This window comes from Doryrhamphus excisus, linkage group LG18 (assembly GCF_037039965.1).
Source record: "Doryrhamphus excisus strain RoL-2023G ecotype Guam linkage group LG18, RoL_Dexc_Guam_v1.1, whole genome shotgun sequence".
NCBI lineage: Eukaryota > Metazoa > Chordata > Actinopteri > Syngnathiformes > Syngnathidae > Doryrhamphus > Doryrhamphus excisus.
In genome coordinates, this window is record NC_136374.1 from 15,480,872 (window position 1) to 15,501,100 (window position 20,229).

Consider the following 20,229-nt stretch of genomic DNA (forward strand, 5'->3'; position numbering starts at 1 on the left):
ATGAGAGGAGAACTTGCATATAATAATAGGTCATAGTCAACATGAAGCAACAATTATTTATTCATTATTTTTTTGGGAAAAAATGCAATATAGCAAGGGAGTGATATTTGAACTGTGATATAGCGAGGTATGATCGTACATTAAAACCTTATCCTGTGGGATGCTTAAATGAAAACAGAAGCATTTCTTACCCTTGCCTTGACAGTTACTATGGTACCCATTATGTCATTGTAGGGTCACATCATTAAAACAACAAAAAAAAAACCTTAAATTGTATTATGGAAAGCAGGAAGTGAACAAATGTAACAGTTACTGATTGTAAAAGTACCAGATGGAGGGGTAGGATTTAATAAGCTTTGCTTCTTCCTACTCCTTTTGGACATGTGGAACTGTGAACTGATTATGGGATGCATTCAATTGTAATCTGATGCATGGTCAAATGAAATTAAACCATTACCATTACCATTTAGACCTTAGCCAAGGACAGCCATTTTGTTTTCTTAGCATCCATAACATACAAAACACAGACATTGTTTTGTTTTTTAATGTAAAATATCTTTCATACTAGACATAAGAGAAGAGAAATAATAGTCAAGCATGGAAAAAAAAACATTAAAAACTTTTTTGGCTCTTAATAAAAGTAAGAAAACAAAATGTTCTTCTCCCGTCCTGTTGGTGGCAGTAATGTGCTTCAACTAGTAAATAGCTTTAGGAGATGATGACATGGCAATTAAAAAAAACAAAACAGTTTTTGATGTAATGGTCTGTTCCTGCCTCAACCCACCACAAAAAATAGTGGAGCTGTTTTAGCGAGTCCTCTTTGGAGTTTTGCCATCCACAGGTTGATAACCTCCTCACTTCAGGCCCGTGATGATGTTTGACAGTTTTTCTTCTGCTGTCACAGGCCACAGGAAGTCATCTAACTGTTTCCTGTCCAGCTTTGATTCCAGACGTTGATTTTCCTCAGAGAACGGCCAGATTGTGGCAGCTCTTAGAGCGCACCTTTAGAGCCATGCGCTGATTGTTGCGGGCCACTAGGCGGTCCAGGAAGCGGCGAGCCTTCTGGGTGATGCTCTCCTTGCGCTTGGGTACAGGGCATTTGCGGTGGGAGGCGTCTGCGCCGTTGCGACGCAAGCGGATTTGGCGCACCACTCCGTCGAAGAGCTCGGTTACGTTGTGCTGCAGCGATGCTGATGTCTCGATGAACTTACAATCAAAGACCACTGCACACGCTCGACCCTCTGGAGGCGGGGAAATATGCCATGTTATTCCACTTAGTTATGTTATTCCACAATAGTCTTCTGTATTTACACAGTAAGGAGACCCAAGGCAGTGGGAAAACAGACACCAGTACTAATAGGTACTGTCCTGTGGACCAAGGACCATCACAAAGCTCACCTTCCACCGCCACCTCCCTGGAGCGCACCAGGTCACTCTTGTTGCCAACGAGGATGATGGGAAGGTTCTCAGCCTGGCGGATACGTCGTAGCGTGATGCGGAGCTCGGCGGCGGCGTCAAAGCTGGAGCGGTCGGTGACGGAGTAGACGATGACATAAGCGCTTCCCACCTTCAAGCAGTCGTCTTGAGCGGTGCGGCCATCTTCCTCCTAGCGTGAGTATCGCATGAGTGACGTGAACAACATCTACACACAATTTAATTGTTGTTTAATTGTTGTGGGCATGCTGGAGCCTATCCCAGTTGTCTTCGGGCGAGAGGTGGGGTACACCCTGGACTGGTCCTCAGCCAATTGCAGGTCAGATAGGATCTATGCATCCATTTTCTATACCACATATCCTCACTAGGGTTGTGGGCATGCTGGAGCCTATCCCAGCTGTCTTCGGGCGAGAGGTGGGGTACACCCTGGACTGGTCCTCAGCCAATTGCAGGTCAGATAAGATCTATGCATCCATTTTCTATACCACTTATCCTCACTAGGGTTGTGGGCATGCTGGAGCCTATCCCAGCTGTCTTCGGGCGAGAGGTGGGGTACACCCTGGACTGGTCCTCAGCCAATTGCAGGTCAGATAAGATCTATGCATCCATTTTCTATACCACTTATCCTCACTAGGGTTGTGGGCATGCTGGAGCCTATCCCAGCTGTATTCGGGCGAAAGGTGGGGTACACCCTGGACTGGTCCTCAGCCAATTGCAGGTCAGATAAGATCTATCCATTCATTTTCTATACCACTTATCCTCACTAGAGTTGTGGGCATGCTGGAGCCTATCCCAGCTGTATTCGGGCGAGAGGTGGGGTACATCCTGGACTGGTCCTCAGCCAATTGCAGGTCAGATAAGATCTATCCATTCATTTTCTATACCACTTATCCTCACTAGAGTTGTGGGCATGCTGGAGCCTATCCCAGCTGTCTTCGGGTGAGAGGTGGGGTACACCCTGGACTGGTCCTCAGCCAATTGCAGGTCAGATAAGAGCTATCTATTCATTTTCTATACCACTTATCCTCACTAGGGTTGTGGGCATGCTGGAGCCTATCCCAGCTGTATTCGGGCGAAAGGTGGGGTACACCCTGGACTGGTCCTCAGCCAATTGCAGGTCAGATAAGAGCTATCCATTCATTTTCTATACCACTTATCCTCACTAGGGTTGTGGGCATGCTGGAGCCTATCCCAGCTGTCTTCGGGTGAGAGGTGGGGTACACCCTGGACTGGTCCTCAGCCAATTGCAGGTCAGATAAGATCTATGCATCCATTTTCTATACCACTTATCCTCACTAGGGTTGTGGGCATGCTGGAGCCTATCCCAGCTGTATTCGGGCGAGAGGTGGGGTACACCCTGGACTGGTCCTCAGCCAATTGCAGGTCAGATAAGATCTATCCATTCATTTTCTATACCACTTATCCTCACTAGAGTTGTGGGCATGCTGGAGCCTATCCCAGCTGTATTCGAGCAAGAGGTGGGGTACACCCTGGACTGGTATTCCGCCAATTGCAGGTCAGATAAGATCTATCCATCCATTTTCTATACCACTTATCCTCACTAGGGTTGTGGGCATGCTGGAGCCTATCCCAGCTGTATTCTTTCGAGAGGTGGGGTACACCCTGGACTGGACCTCAGCCAATTGCAGGTCAGATAAGATAAGTCAATTTAAGAATGTAGCACAATCTGTGGATGTTGGGCACTTTCCAGTACTGTAAAACGGGGTTGTAAGGGACAATTTTCGGGGTAAGAAGGGACAATTTTCGGGGTTGTAAGGGACAATTTTCGGGGTTGTAAGGGACAATTTTCGGGGTAAGAAGGGACAATTTTCGGGAAAATGTTTTAAATGTAATTCTGCCTTTTCATGTCAAACAGGAAGCTGCTAAACATCACTAAACATCACAAAAGAAAACATTCCACCAGGTGAAGGTGTAACGCAGGGGTCTGCAACCTTTCCTATCAAAAGAGCCATTTTACCCCCACGCTCACTAAAGGTAACTAGACGGGAGCCGCAAAACATTTTAAATATCATCTAAACTTTGGAAAGTGTGAATCTTTCTTAATTTGACCAGTTCTGTTTACATTTGTTCGGGTTCGAGGCTTAAGAGCCACATGCGGGTTGCTGACCCCTGGTTGTAACGTGACCTGGGTAATGCCTTTGGTTTGAACAGGCGTCCACACATCCCCACTGATTGAGAGTTAAACAGATAGTTGGATTTTTTTTGACGTGAAGCAACCCCCCCATCCAACCAGAACTGGGTTCACGACACCAAGTCCATGTTGATGGACTATGTCATACAACTTCATGTTAAAAAGTCATTGGACATTGGACTATCCACAGCCACACTAGCTGCTATCTGTTACACCGGCAAGAAATTAACACAAAAGATTGACTGCCGCCCACTTCCCGGGGCCCTGCTAATTCTTCATAGGGGGCAGCAGTGTCTGACGTCCTTACGGCATTATTCATCCGATACAAGAACGCAGTATCAGTGTATCGGTGTAGCTATGGATTTTACCAGCTTGTCGCTGCCCCATGTATCCATGACGATGAGCGTGGTTTCCTTGCCGTCTACAGTCAGCGTTCGCTGGTACGTGTCCTCTGAAAAACACATCATGAAAATCTTTAATATTGGTGATAATTGAAGGACTAGTGTTGGAGAGTATGAATTATGACTTTTGTTTATTTCTAACCATTTCCTGTGTTTCTCTTTCGCATACATTACTAGTGTTGGTGCACGGCCATATTGCGGAAACGTTGACACACAGAGACAATGTCATTCGTTGAACAGCTATGGGGGACAAAATGATACTCACGTGCTACCTTTTCTTGGCGGAGATTAGGAACATAAATGAACATAAGAGGGATAGTGACGATTTAAAAACAAGAAAACAAGCGACACACTTTTCCAGCGCGCATCACATCAGACAGGGGCCGGGTCAGTAAACATGTCAATGAACGCCTCGGGCCAATCAGCACCGAAGCCCATCGATGAGGTCATTCAAGGTTGTGACATCCCGACAAAGTCAAGCGCAAACAGACAAGTCCACTTTGATTAAACGTGATTGACATTGCCCCCCATTTAGCACTTGGATCAAGCCGGGTTAGGAATATGTACATTCTTCTCCCAAAGTCTTCATTGTTTACAAAATATATTTATGTTATAGGCCAAATTGTCTCTAACAAAAACGGGTACGTGAAGTTTATTTAAGACGGTAAATGTTTAAATTAACATAGACTTGAGTTTAATTGAAGACTCTAAATTATCCTTAATGTTTACGTAAACATGCACGTTAGCTTCATGGAAGATATATACTGTATTTAGTGTGTCTGTCCAGGGGTGTACTTTATTTATTTTTTATCTTATTTTTCATTGGGGATTTACATAGCTTGCAAAATAAATATAATGGCATTGTTTTTACTTTTGTCTTTAATATGTAACAAAACCCAGGGTTCAATTCCACCCTCGGCCATCTCTGTGCGGAGTGTGCATGTTCTCCCCGTGCATGCATGGGTTTTCTCCGGGTACTCCGGTTTCCTCCCACATTCCAAAAACAGGCGACTCCAAATTGTCCATAGGTATGAATGTGAGTGTGAATGGTTGTTTGTCTATATGTGCCCTGTGATTGGCTGGCCACCAGTCCAGGGTGTACCCCGCCTCTCGCCCAAAGACAGCTGGGATAGGCTCCAGCACCCCCGCGACCCTCGTGAGGAAAAATGAATGAATGAATGTAATAAATCCTAATATGTACGTAAATAAGTAATAATAGCAAAAAATGATAAATCCAACAGTAAAAAACAAATTATAACTTTATTTATACCTAGAGTTACACTATGCAGTAACTATATACAAAAGCAAAATTAAATAACTACACAAAAGTGCTATAAAATACCGACAACTACGTACATGCAAAACTGTGTATGAAGCAATTAGACCTAATATTTATCATTTGTACTAATATTAATTGAGCTTTTCCATTTTACATGTTCATAGCTTTTAATATAATTATCCATTCATCTTCTATGCTGCTTATCCTCATAAGGGTTGCCGGGCTGCTGGAGCCTATCCCAGCTGTCTTCGGGCGAGAGGCGGGGTACACCCTGGACTGGTGGCCAGCCAATCACAGGGCACATATAGACAAACAACCATTCACACTCACATTCATACCTATGGACAATTTGGAGTCGCTAATTAAGCTAGCATGTTTTTGGAATGTGGGAGGAAACCGGAGTACCCGGAGAAAACCCATGGGGAGAACATGCAAACTGAGGGTGGAATTGAACTCAGGTCTCCCAGCTGTGAGGTCTGTGCGCTAACCACTAGAACGCCGTGCAGCCCGGGCTCTGAGCAGTGTAGCGAACAAGGGACTCCAAAACATCTCACCTCCAGGTTGTTCCTCTTTCTCGGTGACACCCGCAAAGATCCTGGCCAGACTGCTCTTCCCCACCCCGTTGTCGCCTAGCAACATCACCCTGTAAACATAATCTGAATCGCTCTGCGAGTCGTCGTCCGAGTCTGAGCTCCATTGCACTCGGTAGTGGAGAGACTTATCTCCGGGGTGGTAGGACGCGGACTGTGCCAGTGGAGGATGCCTACGCTGGGGGCACCGCTCACTGCTGGCGGGGCTGTGGGGCTCTCGGATGCACAGGGGCTGCTGTAGGAGGTGGGTGGGACGAATTGGCGTGCTGCCTCGCCGCCGCAGGACAGCCTTGTCTCTTTGGATGTTGAGACTCATGTTGTTATGGGGACAGCATCAGGACGGAATTGGTCTGAGGAGACAATCATATAAGAATTACTAGTAACTCTAATTGTGCTCTTTTTGTGGTAATTATGTGAATGGTGCCTATTTTTGTTATCATACGTATATTATGAATTACACACATGGGTTACGAACTGTCCAACACATTTGCAATATGGAAAATTCCATAGAAAATTCTTCTCTCATCCATATAAGATCTTGGCAAAAAATGAATGCAACTACAAATGTGACGAATCCGAAGGATTATTCTTTACATTCCATCCCATTTTGTCTGTAAATAAAATGTCACAGTCACTGTGGAAGTGATGTCATTTCAGTGACTTTAAAAGGTCGCTAACACAAAGGTCAAAAGTCACAAGCCACACAACGCACACACTCATACACAATAAGTGTAATAAGTTAATTTCCCTGGTAATATCATGCAGTCGTCAACCTACCTGGCGCCCCCTTTAAAAAAAATCCGTCCGGCCTCGGGATACAAAACCACTGCACTCCAGCTTCTGTGTGTTTGTTTGTCTGTCTGTCGTTGCATGTAACACAACTCCCCCCCCCCACCCCCGTCCACTCACCCGTGCACCGTCACTGTGACCCGGCTGAACAACAAAGTTCCACAACAGCTTTAAAAATTCAGCAGTGGAATCACAGAGATATCTACCTCCCTCGCTGTGTGCATGTGGGCGACACCAGAGCAGAATCAGATATCTGAAGAGGGAGTGTGTAAATGTGTGTGTGTGTGTTAACCAGTGTGGACTCGGGTTAGGAAAAATTGTGGTCACTTCCTGTGACAAAAAAAAAAAAAAGTCAGGCGGGATTAGTTGACATGTGAAACATTAATTGATAACATGTTTATTAAAAAAAATAAAACTGATATTAGCATCATTCAGTCAGGAGGGACTTGATGATTTCAAACATGTTTTTTGCTCCATCCGTTCATTTTGTATACCACTTATCCTCATGAGGGTCAGGGTTGAGCTGGAGCCTATCCCAGCTGACTTCAGAAGGGTCACCAGCCAATCAAGGCACGAATAACAACCTTTCATACCCACATTCATAGACAATTTAAAGTCTCCAATTAACCTAACATGCATATTTTTTGGATTGAAAAATGAAATAATGAGACTGGCTTCCATTATTGAAGGATAAAACAGCACACAATTCATTATATATTCACTCTAATAGGTTTCAGCCTTAATGTTTACTTTGCGGTCTCAGTGTCAGAGAGGTTATTTGTAATATTTTAGTGACATCATTAAGCAGGAGAGGTCCAAAAGTTAATCATATCAGTACATTGGGAGTATATTCTCATCATTGAACAATTGTCACTTGAGTGTACCAAGTAAAACGTAAACATCTTTTATGGTCAACTATGGCTTTAAAGTTATATTTATTTTTTTTGTCAGGCTAACTAATGGATTTTACAGTGTAGTTATATGTTTGTCATTCCTAAATTGATATGTTGTTCCGTTTTCCATTGCCTAGCACTGACATGGGAAACAAAATGATGCAAGAGGAGAACATGTCACTTCCTGACTGATCTTAACAACCTAATAAAGTTTCAAATTCAAAGCGGAAAGTGGAATATTTTTTGGCTCTACTCGGCCATTTTTTTTTACTTCTCTTTTAGTTAATTCACGAAAGACTGTATTTTTAAAATATTTGTGTGTCTTATATTTTTATATTTTCACAGTTACCAAAACCGATCAAAAGAGAACATATCCAACTTTACTCAGTTTGTATGAATTAACTTTATTGACAAGTCTTCCCCTGTGATCCATCAGGCTGAAATTGTACAAGTAACAGATCATCATTTTGTGGACGAGCATGTCTTATACTGCCCCCGTGTGGCTCTCGCGATCGACGCTATGATGTTAGTAAGAGTAGAGTAAGTAAGAGTAAGTAACAGTATGCCCTAAAAGGTTATGTAAACGTTACATGTTACATATGCCAGACATATATTCTGTTTAAGTCACCGCTCTGGTCCATAGAAAATAATAGTAGAAGGAACGTATGTGTATTATGTTCCTTGTTTCCGGCGGAGGACTCCCCTTGAAGCTCCAGGCGGAAGCGGCTTCTCTGGCTGGTGCCACGTCGGAATTGCCGGAGAACCCTCTAATTTCTCTCAATTTAATCCAGAAAGGTTTAATTTGGAGGGTGTGTGGACAGTGTGCAGTCATGGTAAGTGTGCCGATATTTATTTTAAATCACATACGGACATCCATGTTTGTCTGTGTGTGTTTTATCAGTGTTAGCGCTGAGGTAGCTAGCCATATTAGCATAATGGGGAAGTGGTTTTGGAGCAGCACCAGAACGTTACATTTTTATCCCTGCGACATCATAATAAAAGTGTGTTTGTCATTTACAGGTTTCTGTTATCAACACAGTGGACACGTCACACGAAGACATGATCGTAAGGAATGTTTTTCTTTATCCACCAAACATTGTGCAGCGGTTTTAGTGCACACTTGGCACAACATCAGAAGAGTCTTATTTAATTCTTGCTAAATGTTATGACCGTTATAATTTCCAAAATGGTATTTATTAATGCAATAACAGCAAACAACCTAATAGCTAAAGAAGGAATGATGTTATGATATTGCTTAATTTATTAAATCACTGTCCGTGTGTTAATATGTTGCAGCATGACGCTCAAATGGACTACTATGGCACTCGGCTGGCCACCTGCTCCTCTGACCGAACCCTCAAGATCTTTGATGTCAGGAATGGGGGCCAAATACTCGTGGCCGACCTCCGAGGGTGAATGTCTTATCACTAACCAAATCTTCATGATGTAATCCCACTTGAACTAACCATCAGGTTGTGTTCCTCTCGCAGTCACGAGGGTCCTGTGTGGCAGGTGGCTTGGGCGCACCCCATGTTTGGTAACATCTTAGCTTCCTGTTCCTATGACCGCAAAGTCATCGTCTGGAAGGAGGAGAACGGCACCTGGGACAAGATGTATGAATACATGGGACACGAGTCGTCAGGTTGGTACCTGTAGCTTGTGTGCCCTCATCTCCGAGTTTGATACTTAATCATCTGTCTTCTTGTAGTCAACTCAGTCTGCTGGGGTCCGTATGAATTTGGTCTTATTCTGGCATGCGGCAGCTCCGACGGCACCATTTCGCTTCTGACATTCACGGGAGACCAGCAGTGGGACATCAAGAAGATCAACAATGCACACACGGTGAGAGCCAGTCAAGACCGGACCAGACCATTCCAGTGTTAACCGATTTCTATGTAACATTCCCCCAGATTGGCTGTAACGCAGTCAGCTGGGCTCCCGCCGTGGTCCCAGGCAGCCTGATTGAGCAGCCGTCGGGACAGAAACCAAATTACGTCAAACGTTTTGTGTCTGGAGGCTGCGACAACCTGGTCAAACTCTGGAAGTAAGTTCTTAAGACGCCTTTGCTTGGAAGAGTGTTTTTCACGTAGTATAGAAAAGACAGTTATTGTGTACCTAAAGAGACGGAGGTTGACACAATGCAGTGTGTCGTTTGGGGAACAGACAACGGTCACATTCACAGAATGGGAAGATTTCTCCTCATACGTTGCACAGCCGAGATGCTAATGATTGATTGTGGTTGAGGTCGATTCCTGCACACTCACCATTTGGTACGTGTTGAGTGCAACATCCAATCCAATGCAATCCACTTTATTTATATAGCACATTTTATAAACAGAGTTTCCAAAGTGCTGCACAGACTAGTAAAATTAAAAGTAAAAATAAAATACAATAAAGGTGTAAATTGAATTTAATCCAAAACTAGATAAGAAATAAAATAGTAAAATTCATTCATTCATTTTCTACCGCTTTTCCTCACGATGGTCGCGGGGGGTGCTGGAGCCTATCCCAGCTGTCTTCGGGCGAGAGGCAGGGTCCACCAATCACAGGGCACATATAGACAAACAACCATTCACACTCACATTCATACCTATGGACAATTTGGAGTCACCAATTAACCTAGCATGTTTTTGGAATGTGGGAGGAAACCGGAGTACCCGGAAAAAACATGGGAAGAACATGCAAACTCCACACAGAGATGGCCGAGGGTGGAATTGAACTCACTGTGAGGCCTGCGCACTTACCACTTGTACGGCGTGCAGCACATACATAAACTAAAATATAAAAGTCGCTAATTAACCTAGCATGTTTTTGGAATGTGGGAAAAAACCGGAGTACCCGGAGAATAACCCACGCATGCACGGGGAGAACATGCAAACTCCACATAGAGATGACCGAGGGTGGAATTGAACCCTGGTCTCCTAGCTGTGAGGACTGTGCGCTAACCACTACACCACCGTGCCGCCCAAATAGTAAAATATATATTAAAATATTAGAAACAGGAATCACAGCAATAAAAGTATAAAAAAATAAAACCAATTAAAATTAAAAGAAAGAACTTGAACGACTCACTCCGAGTTAAAAGCCGGAGAATAAAATTGGGTTTTAAGACGAGACTTAAAGCTTTCGATGTTGGGGGGCCTTTTTTTTACTAGGGAGGGGAGAGAGTTCCATAGCTTGGGGCCAACCACAGAAAAGGCTCGGTCCCCCCTGGTCTTAAGTCTCGTCTTGGGCACCACTAGTTGGAGCTGGCCCTCGGACCTCAGTGACCGCGCTGGAGAGTAAATTTGATTGAGGTCCGAGATGCTATCAGGTTGGATAACACCGCTCCACAACATCCACCTCATTCCTCAAATGTCATGTGACATCTGGGTATTTAAGAAGCACTGCATTCTGCCGTACTTCTACTTGGAATGCACTTAAGTACTCAAAATGCTGAGTGTAAATGTGGAAGTGCGCTAATTTAAACCTCGGCACCATACTCTGTATCACCACACTATGATGTCAGACCTCACTCGCTCATGCGCGGTTGTCACTTCCTGCACAGAGAAGAGGACGGCCAGTGGAAAGAGGACCAGAAGCTAGAGGCTCACAGTGATTGGGTGAGAGACGTCGGCTGGGCTCCTTCCATCGGTCTGCCCACCAGCACCATCGCCAGCTGCTCCCAGGTTGGGTAACACCGCTCCACAGCATCCACCATGTAGCATTCACATGTTGCATAGCAATCTCAGGGCTCGACAATAACGATGTACCGATGGCCCGCGGCGAGTTAAAACAAAATTTGTGCGCGGTAACCACTTGACCGCCGTGCCGCCGAAATGATAATCACTTAATCTTTATTTGAGATTCTCATGTGATGCCACAAAAATTAGATGATATCATTTTCATTTTACATGGGGCAAGTTCGGGCAAGTAGTTCTCACCTTAAGGATTCCCCATGGGCAAGTCATTTTGGTTTTTAATGTAGAGCCCTGCAATCTGCTTGAAATTGTGCTTTAGAGTCACTGTTGAGAAATGTACAACTTTCCATGAAAGCATCATGTGCCTGTATTTACCCTGACTCCACTAGAGGGCGCCAACTCTAAGAGAAATTGTCCCATTACAGCTGCACTTGTTTCATTGGGTCTTAACCTTTGGATGACCTTTCCAGGACGGGCGTGTGTTCATATGGACGTGTGACGACCCGACCGGCAACACGTGGACGGCCAAACTACTGCACAAGTTCAACGACGTTGTGTGGCACGTCAGCTGGTCCATTACCGGGAACATCCTGGCCGTTTCCGGAGGAGACAACAAGGTACGAAACTTTAACCGCTCACTGCCAGTGAACAAATCCTTAATGTGCTTTTCTGTTTGTTCGTAGGTGACCCTGTGGAAGGAGTCCATGGATGGCCAGTGGGCGTGTATCAGTGATGTCAGCAAAGGCCAGGGCGCCGTCTCCACCATCACAGACACGCAGCAGTCTGAGCAGTGACACACACACACAGATAAATGAAGTTCTCAAGAGGACTGGATTTTTTTTTTCATAAACACAAATATCATGAATGACTATTTTAAATCGGATAAACTCCTATTCCTTCTGGATATCCCGCCATACTCTTGTGCCCAAACATTGCTCCTGCAGTGGGGACGGTGTAAATTTTAGATCACATGATCTATTATTGGCCTATTACGCCTCTTTTGACTTTTCAACACAGCTTTTGTTTCAGGTGCGTGTATTTTTCAGAAACCACATATGTTTCATATTTGTACGTAATAATTAAAAAAACAACATAACCAATTAATTTGTGTTGTTTTGTTGCTTCTAGAATAATATAGTGAATGTCATGCAGCTCCAATATCTGGAAAGTGGATATTTGACTCCACAGTGCCTCCTCCTCCCCCCCAGCAGCAGCAGCTATAAGAACACCTGACACACCTGAGTGACGTCACACATCTCCCCCTTAAACCTCACACACACACACACACGCGTCCACTTCGCTGCCTCCTCGCCTCCCAACATGAGCCTGAGTCGCAACAAGAGGATCAGCTCCAGCACCCCTGTCCCCCGCAGGTTGAATGGCTTCGGGTCGCCGCCAGCCGGCTTCAGTGGCGTCTCCCTGAGCAGCAGTTCTCTGTACGCAGGCACCAATGGCCACCTCCATGGCCCCGGGTCCCCGTTGGCCTCCCTGTCAGTCAACAAGAGCCTGCTGGCCCCTCTCAACCTGGAGATCGACCCCAGCCTGTCCATGAGCCGAGCGCACGAGAAGGAGCAGATCAAGAGTCTCAACAACCGCTTTGCATCCTTCATTGACAAGGTAATACTATATCATATATTGCTTATGTGGAATTTACCAATTCACTATATGACTAATATTGTGGTGAAAGAAAAATATTGGGAACAATAATAATAAACAATGGTGAATAATTTCTGTATGAAGGCAGAACAACAGCTTATAAATTGGAGCTAAGGAATTATCTGCTGGTGTAGAATAAGCAAACACTTATAATTTATTTAAGTCTTTCTCGGTCAACACCAACAGAACCAAAACAAATGTTTCCATTAGATGTGAAAGTGTTCTCGATGTGGTCGGCCATGACAGTCATCCGAGTCTCGGTTTTTCCCACGGAGGAAGCTGAGCTCAAATAAAGTCGGACATCAATATCCTCGATAGCCTTTCTCACGGAGTCTGTGACATGCTGCCACAATGGCGCCATTGTTGTCTCCTCCCATCAGCACGGATACATTTCAACCCGAACGGACCTCAGATTTTTATCAGGATTAGAACTAAGCCAACATGCTTATGATTACTATTATACAGCTATTAATCAATGAGAGGTTGCACTTTTACTCAATTAGACATTTTGGATATTTGTATGCTTGCAGTGCACAAAACAAATTCCATGAATATATGCATGGAATATGTTGCTGTGGAAAAACTATAACAGACTATACAGCTCTAAATCAATGAGAGGTTGCACAATTACTCAATTAGACGTTTTGGATATTTGTATGCTTGCAGTGCACAAAACAAATTCCATAAATATATGCATGGAATATGTTGCTGTGGAAAAACTATAACAGACTATACAGCTCTAAATCAATGAGAGGTTGCAAAAGACTCAATTAGACATTTTGGATATTTGTATGCTTGCAGTGCACAAAACAAATTCCATAAATATATGCATGGAATATGTTGCTGTGGAAAAACTATAACAGATTATACAGCTCTAAATCAATGAGAGGTTGCACAATTACTCAATTAGACATTTTGGATATTTGTATGCCTGCAGTGCACAAAACAAATTCCATAAATATATGCATGGAATATGTTGCTGTGGAAAAACTATAACAGACTATACAGCTCTAAATCAATGAGAGGTTGCAAAAGACTCAATTAGACGTTTTGGATATTTGTATGCTTGCAGTGCAGAAAACAAATTCCATAAATATATGCATGGAATATGTTGCTGTGGAAAAACTATAACAGACTATACAGCTCTAAATCAATGAGAGGTTGCACAATTACTCAATTAGACATTTTGGATATTTGTATGCTTGCAGTGCACAAAACAAATTCCATGAATATATGCATGGAATATGTTGCTGTGGAAAAACTATAACATACTATACAGCTCTAAATCAATGAGAGGTTGCACAATTACTCAATTAGACATTTTGGATATTTGTATGCCTGCAGTGCACAAAACAAATTCCATAAATATATGCATGGAATATGTTGCTGTAGAAAAACTATAACAGACTATACAGCTCTAAATCAATGAGAGGTTGCACAATTACTCAATTAGACATTTTGGATATTTGTATGCTTGCAGTGCACAAAACAAATTCCATGAATATATGCATGGAATATGTTGCTGTGGAAAAACTATAACAGACTATACAGCTCTAAATCAATGAGAGGTTGCACAAGACTCAATTAGACGTTTTGGATATTTGTAAGCCTGCAGTGCACAAAACAAATTCCATAAATATATGCATGGAATATGTTGCTGTGGAAAAACTATAACAGACTATACAGCTCTAAATCAATGAAATGTTGCACAATTACTCAATTAGACGTTTTGGATATTTGTATGCCTGCAGTGCAGAAAACAAATTCCATAAATATATGCATGGAATATGTTGCTGTGGAAAAACTATAACAGACCCAAATTCTGTGACATCCGAGTCTTCCCAAATGAGTGTAAGCAGTTTCTGTATGACTCTATTAGCGTGAGAGCTTAGAAAGCAACAGTATGAGTTCAATGAGCCATTTAAGCTGTCATCATCGTGCGGACATTTAAGCTTCCCGACCCGCGCTTCACTGAGCCCAGGTTGTAACTTGATGACCCGGGGGGGGTCACAGACGGCCAAGTCACCTCTCACAAGGGGGGGGATGATTCTGCTATTAACTGAGCAGCCTTTGTGTGTCTTTCTGTGGGAGAAACCTGAACTGAGCAGACATGAAGTGTTCCATTATTTGACATAGTTGTTTGAGAAATTATTTATTTTTCCCAATTCATGACATTAACATGTATTTTCCTCCGCCCCGATTTAATTTATAATTCCTTTTAGAATTTTTGTTACTATATTATTGATTACTATCAATATTAATTTGTGATATCATGTTCCATGTCCAAGGTCCGCTTCCTGGAGCAGCAGAATAAAATGCTGGAGACTAAACTGGAGCTGCTTCAAGGTCAGGGGGTGGGTCGCTCCAACGTGGAGCCGTTGTTCGAGGCCTACATGGCCGGCCTGAGGCGCCAGATGGATCTGGTCAACAACGACAAGATCAAGCTGGATGGCGAGCTGAGGAACATGCAGGGTCTGGTGGAGGACTACAAGCACAAGTCAGTATGGCGGAGCTATTTGGTCATACGAGTGTCCACATTCCACATCCTTACTAGGGTCGTGGGGGTATGCTGGAACCTATCCCAGCTGACGTGGGGTCTACGCTAGACTGGTCGCCAGTCATTTGTAGGGCAGCGTCGGACATTATGATATTTAAAATTCTGTGAAGAAGCTATAAGCAATACAACCATATGCTATAGAAGTTATATTATAAGTTTTAACTAATAATAATGCAACATTGTTATTAGTTGTGTAAAAGTGTCCAGTGTGTCCATAGATACGAGGACGAGATCAACAGGAGGAACAACCTGGAGAATGACTTTGTCCTCCTAAAAAAGGTCAGTGTTCTCACTCTCTCACACACACACACACACACACGCTGTAAAGCAGGGGTCCCCAAACCTTTTCCTGTGAAGGCCACATAACTTTTCCCTGCTCTGATGGGGGGCCGGGGTCAGTTTGTAGCAGAAAATGTAACGATTGCATGGGTGTCTAAACATAAACATTTATTGTTTTCCAGAAAGCCACACAAAACCAAATATTAATAACCCTTTCCGGGATCTTCACAGAAAAAATAAGTCGGAAATAAATAATAACACTATTAATAAAATAAATAATACTAGGTTTTACCGCTTTTTCTTTGCATTGAACAAAAAAATAATCGTTTGTCCACTGCAGGTTAAATACCTTGCATTCTGAATCAATTTTTCTCTTACCTAATCTTTTCGCCATTGTTCCGCTCTATTTGACGGGGTGAGTCAAGGATTTTTTTTCTAGGAGGGGGGAGGGGTATTTATCTGGTGTTGCTCAGGGGGCCGGACCAAAGGTGGAGGCGGGCCGTAGTTTGGGGACCCCTGCTGTAAAGGATCATCACGAGCAAGAAATGTGAATATAAAAGGGCAAATTTCGGAAAAATGACACTTGAGTTGTTCATTCATTCATTAATTTTCTACTGCTTTTCCTCACGAGGGTCGCGGGGGTGCTGGAGCCTATGCCAGCTACACCCTGGACTGGTGGCCAGCCAATCACAGGGCACATATAGACAAACAACCATTCACACTCACATTCATACCTATGGACAATTTGGAGTCGCTAATTAACCTAGCATGTTTTTGGAATGTGGGAGGAAACCGGAGTACCCGGAGAAAACCCACGCATGCACGGGGAGAACATGCAAACTCCACGCAGAGATGGCAGAGGGTGGAATTGAACCCTGGTCTCCTAGCTGTGAGGTCTGCGCACTAACCACTAGACCGGCAAGCAGCCTCACTTGAGATGTTTCTTTTTTTTTTTTAATTAATTGGACTGGGGCTGCATGGCGGTCGAGTGGTTAGCGTGCAGACCACACAGCTAGGAGACCTGAGTTCAATTCCAGCCTTGGCCATCTTTGTGTGGGGTTTGCATGTTGTCCCCATGCATGCATACCTGGGTTTTCTCCGGGTACTCCGGTTTCCTCCCACATTCCAAAAACATGCTAGGTTAATTAGCGACTCCAAATTGTCCATAGGTATGAATGTGAGTGTGAATGGTTGTTTGTCTATATGTGCCCTGTGATTGGCTGGCCACCAGTCCAGGGTGTACCCTGCCTCTCACCTGAAGACAGCTGGGATAGGCTCCAGCACCCCGTCCGACCCTTTTGAGGATAAGTGGTAGAAAATGAATGAATGAATTGGACTGTAAAGCTGAGCTGTGCACTATAAGAGGAATACAAGTTACAAAGTTTTTTTTGTCTCGTTAAAAAGTTCATTTTCTTCCGCCATTATTGTCAAGGACGTGGACTCGGCTTACCTGGTGAAAGCCGATCTGGAAGACAAAGTGGGTGCTTTGACTGATGAGATCAACTTCCTGCGTAATGTCTATGAGGAGGTATATGAGAAATAACTACTTCCTGCTTGGTGGTGTGCAAATCTACGACTTTGTTTGTGCTGTTTATTTTATGTCCTGAAAAGAAACTAAATAAGAAGTAGTAGTCAAAATAACGGAAAAACATTTAGCATTTAGGAGACCGACTGAGAACCTCTACTGTAAATTGCCTTTGATGTTTTGTTTTGTGTGCCGTCCCAGGAGCTGCGTGAGCTGCAGGCCAGCATCCGAGACACGTCGGTTGTGGTGCAGATGGACAACAGCCGCAGCCTCAACATGGAGCAGATCGTGGCTGAGGTCAAAGCTCAGTACGAAGACATCGCCGCTCGCAGCCGTGAGGAAGCTGAGGCCTGGTATAAGAACAAAGTGCGCAATTACTTAGTCACCCCTTAATTGTCTTCACCCATGTCTTATCATTTACAGTCACGGTTCCACGGGTCCCAGAAGGACTAGGAAGAAGCAAAGCTCATTTAATTTGCTAATACATTTGGTCAAACGTATTCTAAATCAATTCTGAAATAACGGGGCGGCACGGCGGTATAGTGGTTAGCGCGCAGACCTCACAGTTAGGAGACCAAGGTTCAATTCCACCCTCTCTGTGTGGAGTTTGCATGTTCTCCCCGTGCATGCGTGGGTTTTCTCCGGGTACTCCGGTTTCCTCCCACATTCCAAAAACATGCTAGGTTAATTGCCGACTCCAAATTGTCCATAGGTATGAATGTGAGTGTGAATGGTTGTTTGTTTATATGTGCACTGTGATTGGCTGGCGACCAGTCCAGGGTGTACCCCACCTCTCGCCCAAAGACAGCTGGGATAGGCTTCTTCGTGAGGAAAAAGCGGTAGAAAATGAATTCTGAAATAACATACAAAAATTATAAAAGCATTATAATAATGCGGTACAATACGGGTTAAGGTTGTAAAGTGTAAATTTACATAATATGGCAGACTTGATGATAACGAACAGATAATTACTGATTAAAGGGTTTATAATTGTCTTTTATAGTGTTTTTTGTGACTTTACAGATGTCGTTTTTCTCTAGATTGAACAGTTTTGGTCCTGGTATTGACCCCTGGGGTGTGCCGCAAAATCTACATTGGACTGTTTTTTTTTTGCATCTTTATTCCCATTGCTCATCATGACATTGTGCTAGTTAGCATTACAGTACAGTTAGCCGGTGTATACGCATTGCTATGTCCTCCATCTTCTTCTTCAAAAAAAAAAAATCAGGAAGTGATTTTGTCTTTCCACAGTTCGACCAGATGTCGGTGCAGGCCAGCCAGTACGGAGACGAGCTCCGCATCGTGAAGGGAGAAGTGGGCGAGGTCAACCGACTCATCAGCCGCCTGCAGAGTGAGATCGAGGCGGTCAAAGCTCAAGTATAAAACCTCGTCTCCTTCCGCAGTTAAACGGTTTCACCTTGATTGCGACCTTTCTTTTGTCTCGCCCAGCGTGGCAGTTTGGAAAATCAGCTGACTGAGGCCGAGGAGCGTGGAGAGATGGCTGTCAAAGAGGCCAAAGCCCGCACCAGGGACCTGGAGGACGCACTGCAGCGAGCCAAACAGGACATGGCCCGGCAGCTGAGAGAGTACCAGGTGCCGGACTGGACACCGCTACTCGGTTCAGGTCTACTTTGTGTTCTCACGTTCACACGCTGAACTCTTCACCTGCAGGACCTAATGAACCTGAAACTGGCTCTGGACATTGAGATCGCCACCTATAGGAAGCTTCTAGAAGGGGAGGAAGACAGGTGAGGGAACGGGCGAGATGTCCATGTGACCTTGTCACCTTTGGGCTTAAAGGACGACCTTTAATGCGTCCTTATTCTCTCTCAGACTCGGACAGCAGTCCATTATCAACATCCAGGCCGTCTCTAACTACAGTAAGTGACTTTGTTGTCATGGTTACCAGAACGCAGACCTCCACTGCGGACCAACATGTCTTTCTGTTTGTTGTTTACACCCTGCTTTATGTACCTATATTTGTTGGACTATACCAAATTAGCGCCTATGAATCAGGCTACTTCCTGATTCATGGTTAGACAGTTTTTTTTAAACTTTAAAAATAAAGTATTTTTTTTGTACCATTTGTACCACTTATTCAGATCTTCTCCTGTGGGTGTACTTGTGTACTTGCAGCACCTTCACAGCTGACAAATGTAACTCCAACACATCTGATTGTTCCTCCTCATCCCTCTCCAGGTAGCAGAAGTTCCAACGGCCACTACCAAAGCGCCGCCGCCGCCGCCATCGCCGGCGGCTCTCCCACTCCGAAGCTACTCATCAAGACCACTGAAACCAGAGACCACAGCAGATACAGCACACACTGATCCGTGACAAACATATGTTTGTCATCATGGTGTCCACCCAGCACCTCATTACTGACATTTAATACAATTATTAGTGATAAAACTTTGAGCTATTAAAAAATAAAGTGTTGTTGTTTAGAATAATTGAACTTCATTAATAGCACAGAAGCGGGGGTGCCGCCTCTTTATTATTTGATAGGTTTGCTAGATAATTACTAAGCCTCACATTCACATAGGATAATACTACAACTAAACTACCATCCATCAGTTTTATATGTCTTTAAATGTAATTGTACACTAACTTATGATTGACTTGAACCACCTTACCTGCATGATTGTGATTTTACTGTCCCGCTCTTAGTTCACTTCATAATTTCACAGTGATTGTAATATCAAAATCTGTGATAATTACAGTTAGAGACTGTTTATTAATATAATAAAAATAAATAAGAAAGGTGTATTTTTGTGTGTTTTTTAAATGTTATTGCGTGATATGCAAGGCCAGTGTGTTCTTTACCAAATACCTAATAAATATTAATGAAAATAAAAATAAATTTTAACGTGTGAAAGCGTTATGTCTCTTTTTTCCGATAATAAAATACATATACGTTCTATTAACGATCAATAGCAGATAACATGATGCGCTCACACAGACCGGGTGCTTAGTGATGACGTCAAAATTCCGCGA

General features: G+C 43.6%; 3 protein-coding genes across 4 annotated transcripts; 2 read left to right on the top strand and 1 right to left on the bottom strand.

Moving 5' to 3' along the window:
• Positions 1-56: 56 nt before the first annotated feature.
• Positions 57-6,724, bottom strand: rem1 (RAS (RAD and GEM)-like GTP-binding 1). 2 transcript variants are annotated; one of them, XM_078798576.1, is made up of 5 exons: positions 6,634-6,724; positions 5,821-6,206; positions 3,958-4,037; positions 1,399-1,606; positions 57-1,241 (listed from the first exon to the last, which is right to left on the bottom strand). In XM_078798576.1, exons 2-5 carry the CDS (start codon positions 6,170-6,172, stop codon positions 964-966), a joined length of 918 nt encoding a protein of 305 aa, XP_078654702.1. In that variant the 5' UTR covers positions 6,173-6,206; positions 6,634-6,724; the 3' UTR covers positions 57-963. The 2 variants fall into 2 exon arrangements, with proteins under 2 accessions (XP_078654702.1, XP_057911183.2); XM_058055200.2 differs by having other exon boundaries at positions 3,955-4,037.
• A 1,473-nt stretch (positions 6,725-8,197) lies between these two features.
• sec13 (SEC13 homolog, nuclear pore and COPII coat complex component) lies at positions 8,198-12,288 on the top strand. The gene is made up of 9 exons (XM_058055198.2): positions 8,198-8,371; positions 8,559-8,603; positions 8,835-8,950; positions 9,029-9,180; positions 9,247-9,380; positions 9,449-9,582; positions 11,086-11,206; positions 11,689-11,835; positions 11,902-12,288. The coding sequence occupies exons 1-9, from the start codon at positions 8,204-8,206 to the stop codon at positions 12,010-12,012; spliced, it is 1,128 nt and encodes a 375-aa protein (XP_057911181.1). The 5' UTR covers positions 8,198-8,203; the 3' UTR covers positions 12,013-12,288.
• Positions 12,289-12,389: 101 nt separating this feature from the next.
• LOC131106301 (keratin, type II cytoskeletal 8) lies at positions 12,390-19,965 on the top strand. The gene is made up of 10 exons (XM_058055225.2): positions 12,390-12,835; positions 15,163-15,371; positions 15,650-15,710; positions 17,143-17,238; positions 17,437-17,601; positions 18,487-18,612; positions 18,685-18,828; positions 18,907-18,983; positions 19,069-19,115; positions 19,435-19,965. The coding sequence occupies exons 1-10, from the start codon at positions 12,539-12,541 to the stop codon at positions 19,560-19,562; spliced, it is 1,350 nt and encodes a 449-aa protein (XP_057911208.2). The 5' UTR covers positions 12,390-12,538; the 3' UTR covers positions 19,563-19,965.
• Positions 19,966-20,229: the final 264 nt, after the last annotated feature.

Coding starts and splice junctions, on each gene's coding strand:
- LOC131106301 (XM_058055225.2), top strand. CDS start 12,539: ATGAGCCTGAGTCGCAACAAGAGGATCAGCTCCAGCACCCCTGTCCCC. Junction 12,836..15,162: donor TTGCATCCTTCATTGACAAG/GTAATACTATAT, acceptor TCCATGTCCAAG/GTCCGCTTCCTGGAGCAGCA. Junction 19,116..19,434: donor CCAGGCCGTCTCTAACTACA/GTAAGTGACTTT, acceptor ATCCCTCTCCAG/GTAGCAGAAGTTCCAACGGC.
- rem1 (XM_058055200.2), bottom strand. CDS start 6,172: ATGAGTCTCAACATCCAAAGAGACAAGGCTGTCCTGCGGCGGCGAGGC. Junction 1,607..3,954: donor CATGGGGCAGCGACAAGCTG/GTAAAATCCATA, acceptor TACTCACGCTAG/GAGGAAGATGGCCGCACCGC. Junction 1,242..1,398: donor CAGGGAGGTGGCGGTGGAAG/GTGAGCTTTGTG, acceptor CCCCGCCTCCAG/AGGGTCGAGCGTGTGCAGTG.
- sec13 (XM_058055198.2), top strand. CDS start 8,204: ATGTGTATTATGTTCCTTGTTTCCGGCGGAGGACTCCCCTTGAAGCTC. Junction 8,372..8,558: donor GTGGACAGTGTGCAGTCATG/GTAAGTGTGCCG, acceptor TGTCATTTACAG/GTTTCTGTTATCAACACAGT. Junction 9,583..11,085: donor AACCTGGTCAAACTCTGGAA/GTAAGTTCTTAA, acceptor CTTCCTGCACAG/AGAAGAGGACGGCCAGTGGA.